The sequence below is a fragment of the Mustelus asterias genome, unplaced genomic scaffold (assembly GCF_964213995.1).
Source record: "Mustelus asterias unplaced genomic scaffold, sMusAst1.hap1.1 HAP1_SCAFFOLD_1137, whole genome shotgun sequence".
In the NCBI taxonomy this organism is placed as follows: domain Eukaryota; kingdom Metazoa; phylum Chordata; class Chondrichthyes; order Carcharhiniformes; family Triakidae; genus Mustelus; species Mustelus asterias.
Genome location: NW_027591082.1, coordinates 87,256 through 90,677, shown reverse-complemented (window position 1 = coordinate 90,677; position 3,422 = coordinate 87,256). Strand labels below are relative to the sequence as shown.

Below are 3,422 nucleotides of genomic sequence, written 5' to 3'. Positions count from 1 at the left end.
TCTACACTGTCCCCATCAAACAGTCCCAGGAAAGGTACAGCACGGGGTTAGATACAGAGTAAAGCTCCCTCTACACTGTCCCCATCCAACACACCCAGGACAGAAACAGCACGGGGTTAGATACAGAGTAAAGCTCCCTCTACACTCTCCCCATCAAACACTCCCAGGACAGGTACAGCACCGGGATAGACACAGAGTTGGGTCTCATGATCACACTCAAAATCTCCACGTTCAAACAGTTAATGGATCAATCATTCCAAAAGTTCTCACATCTTCACTTGAACATTTGGAATTTGGGGGCTGGGTTTATGGCTGTAAAGCCCAGGTTTTGGTTTTGCTCCATTGGAGTTGATGGCGGAATGATATCCTGCTCTTTGGGAACGAGTTCCTTTCTCAGCGTTATTCTAAATTGTTCCTTCAGGACCTCGGGGATTCTCTCCTCCTCTACCTCTATGGTGACACTATTTTCCCTGTCGCCCGACAGTGTAAACTGGGTTGTGGTCAGCCTTCTGCCCGTGAGGGTGATCAGGATGCCGGGGAGATGCAAGCAACAACGGGACTATTAGAAGGAGCGAGACTGCGGAGATATCTGCTGCTATAGGCACATGACCTCCAGCCTCTTACTGTCCAGGGTGAACTTGCTCTTGGTGGCACACGTCTACACTTAGTCTCCATCAATGATGCTTCTCTGGACTTACCAGTTGCCCTGGTCCTCTCACAGGGTCTAAGTTCCGGTTTCCTGCCGCGGCTCCCTTTCCGCCTCCAGAATCAGCGGGCTGCGGAAACACTTCCTGAAGGCCACTTCGCACAACCACCTCCTGCCCTCCAGCTCCACCAGCAATGCCAGGTGCTCCCGGGGAGGCCCATAGCGCTGCGTTTCCAGCGAATTGAACTGTGCAGCGGGCAGGCTGACCCCGGTGCAACCCAGCTCTCCCAACCGCCAGGAGAACAATCCATTCAGCTTGTAGCAGAAACCCGCATGGCGCTGATCCACCACCTTCCGGTACAGAAAGGGCAGCTCCAGGAAGATGTCCTCGCCACAGTGGTTGGCCAGGCTGCCAAAGGGCACCGAGAGGACATGGCAGCGGTGGATCTGCATCATGTTCACCAGTGACGGCCGTCTGGAGCCCTGGAAGCCAATCCTCGCCAGGTATCTGCCTGCATCCATCCCTGGCTTTTGCTGCTTGGATTGGAATCAAGAAGAGTATCGAGTATTGAGAGCACAGTAACAGACCATTCTATCCCTCTTCTCTATGCTGCTGCTTGTCCCACACCAGCTCTGCTTCCCCTCTCCATAGAACATCAATAACATCGCCAATTTCTTTCTCCCCGAAATACAGCTCTAAATACCTCTAAATACAGCTCTTTCACCTTAACTAGCTTGAGATTAGTCATCCCTCCCGCTGCCTGTGCGAGTGAGTTCCACATTTTCCCAACACTCTGGTTAAAGAAGATTCTGCTAAATTTGCCAATGGGCTTCACGAGTGACTGTCTCATATTCACACAGATTTACGGTACACTCATAGACTTGTCACACTTTCTGTTCTTTCTCACCCACTATCCTTTTCTCCCTTTGTCGCTCCCTTTCATTTTCCTTCTCACTGTTCCTCTCCTCCCTTTGTTACAGCCTCTAATTTTCCTTCTTAGTGTCCTTCTTTCTCTGTCTCTCTGTCACACCCTCTCTTTTTTCCTTCGCACTGCTCCTCTCTCTCATTGTCACCTCCTCCAATTTTCCTTCTCACTATCTCTGTCTCATTCTTACACTCTTCCATTTTCCACCTCACTGACTTTCTCTCTTATTCTCCTCTCACTAAACCTTTCTATTTCTGTCCTTCACTCTGTACCTCTCACTGTAGTTAACATTATAACTATTTTGTCCTCTCTGCCATTCAATCTCTCTCTCATTCTATTGCTCGCTGTCTGCGTCTCACGGCCTCCCTCTCCGTCTCTCTCCCACGTTGGTTCGATCTCTCGCTCGCTATATTGCTCTCGCTGTCACTCTCTGTCAGTCCTCTCTCTCTCTCTCTCTCTCCTTGCTTGTCCTCTCTCACTCACTCTCACGTTATCTCTCGGCCCCTCTATCGTATATTTCATTTTCTATTCCTGTCTATCCCCATCGCTCTCCCTCACTGTCCATCTCCCGCCCTGAAAATCTCCCTCCTTCCAACGCTCTCTGTTTCGCTCTCTCTCACCTTCTCTCACTCTCTCACCACTCTCTCAGTTCCCTCTCTGACACTGTCCAGCTGTCCCTCTCTCTGACATGTCCTATCTCTCGTTCGTCCTCTACCCCACTATTTCCGCTCACCTCTCTTTCCCTGCCTCTCATTTATTTCTCCATTCTCTTTCCTTGTGAACGAGTGAAAGAATATTTTGTCAAGGTGGATACTGTTGTAATTGCTTCTGAGACCAGGGTCCAGAATCTCGATAACGGTAACGATGAAGTTTTGAGACATAAATTGTGTATGAAAGACTGGTAAATTCTATTGAAAGGAAGGGCAATGGAGAGGCCATGGCAGGTATTCCAGCAATGAATAGGTGACCTCCAGAAGTTGGTCAATCCTGTTGGTTGCCAGAGTTGTAAGGCAACATCAGCCCACGGAAAATTAGGGATAGTATTAGATTAAAAAACACTCACAGATTGGCAAGAAAATAATGAAGACCAGAGGATTTGGAACAATTGAAAATTCAGCAAATCAGGACCAAGTGAATCGTTATGAAGGGGAAATTACAGTATGAAATTATGTTGTAAGGGAACATAAAACGAACTGACCATAAACTTTTCTGTAGGTTCTATCTCTCTCTCTCACACGCACACATACAAACTCACACACACACTGAAAGGCACACACACACACATTCACGCACACACACACAGACCGACACTGCCCGAGAGATTCAAACAGCGAATGACATAGAGAGACAGAAATAATCCTTTCTGTTAAAAGTTGATCGTGATCCAAAACCACTCATTGTGGCACATTTTCCAGCAGTTTGAGCTGAATCTGACAATATCCAACAAAGTGTGGATTGCTGAATCTCTCTCTTGCTGCGTTGTGTATGTGTGTGTGTGTGTGTTGGTGTGTGTGGGTGTGTGTGGGCGTGTGTGTGTGTGTGTGTGTGGCTGTGTGTGTGTGTGTGCGTGTGTGTGTGAGAGAGAGAGCGTGTGTGAGAGAGAAAGTGTGTGTGTGAGAGAGAGAGTGTGCGTGAGAGAGAGCGTGTGTGAGAGAGAAAGTGTGTGTGTGAGAGTGAGAGTGTGTGTGCGTGTGTGAGAGAGAGAGATAGAGTGTGTGCGTGTGTGTGCGCGCGCACGCATGCATGTGACGGTGTGTCTGTTCTGTGTTTTCCGTGCGTGTGTCAGTCTCTATCTCTTTATGTGTGGGTGTGGGTGTTTGGGTGTGTGCGTGAGTGTTTGTGTGTTTTGT

The 3,422-nt window shown here is 48.5% G+C and overlaps 1 protein-coding gene across 1 annotated transcript; it reads right to left on the bottom strand.

Moving 5' to 3' along the window:
* Window positions 1-274: 274 nt before the first annotated feature.
* Window positions 275-1,184, bottom strand: LOC144487930 (arylamine N-acetyltransferase, pineal gland isozyme NAT-3-like). Its single transcript, XM_078205985.1, has 2 exons — window positions 761-1,184; window positions 275-559 (listed from the first exon to the last, which is right to left on the bottom strand). Exons 1-2 carry the CDS (start codon window positions 1,166-1,168, stop codon window positions 275-277), a joined length of 693 nt encoding a protein of 230 aa, XP_078062111.1. The 5' UTR covers window positions 1,169-1,184.
* Between the last annotated feature and the right edge of the window lie 2,238 nt (window positions 1,185-3,422).

Bases quoted from the DNA above. Each gene is read 5' to 3' on its own strand.
- LOC144487930 (XM_078205985.1), bottom strand. From the start codon at position 1,168: ATGGATGCAGGCAGATACCTGGCGAGGATTGGCTTCCAGGGCTCCAGA. The intron at 560-760 runs GCGGAAAGGGAG...TCCTTCTAATAG, and splicing joins GCAGCCCGCTGATTCTGGAG to TCCCGTTGTTGCTTGCATCT.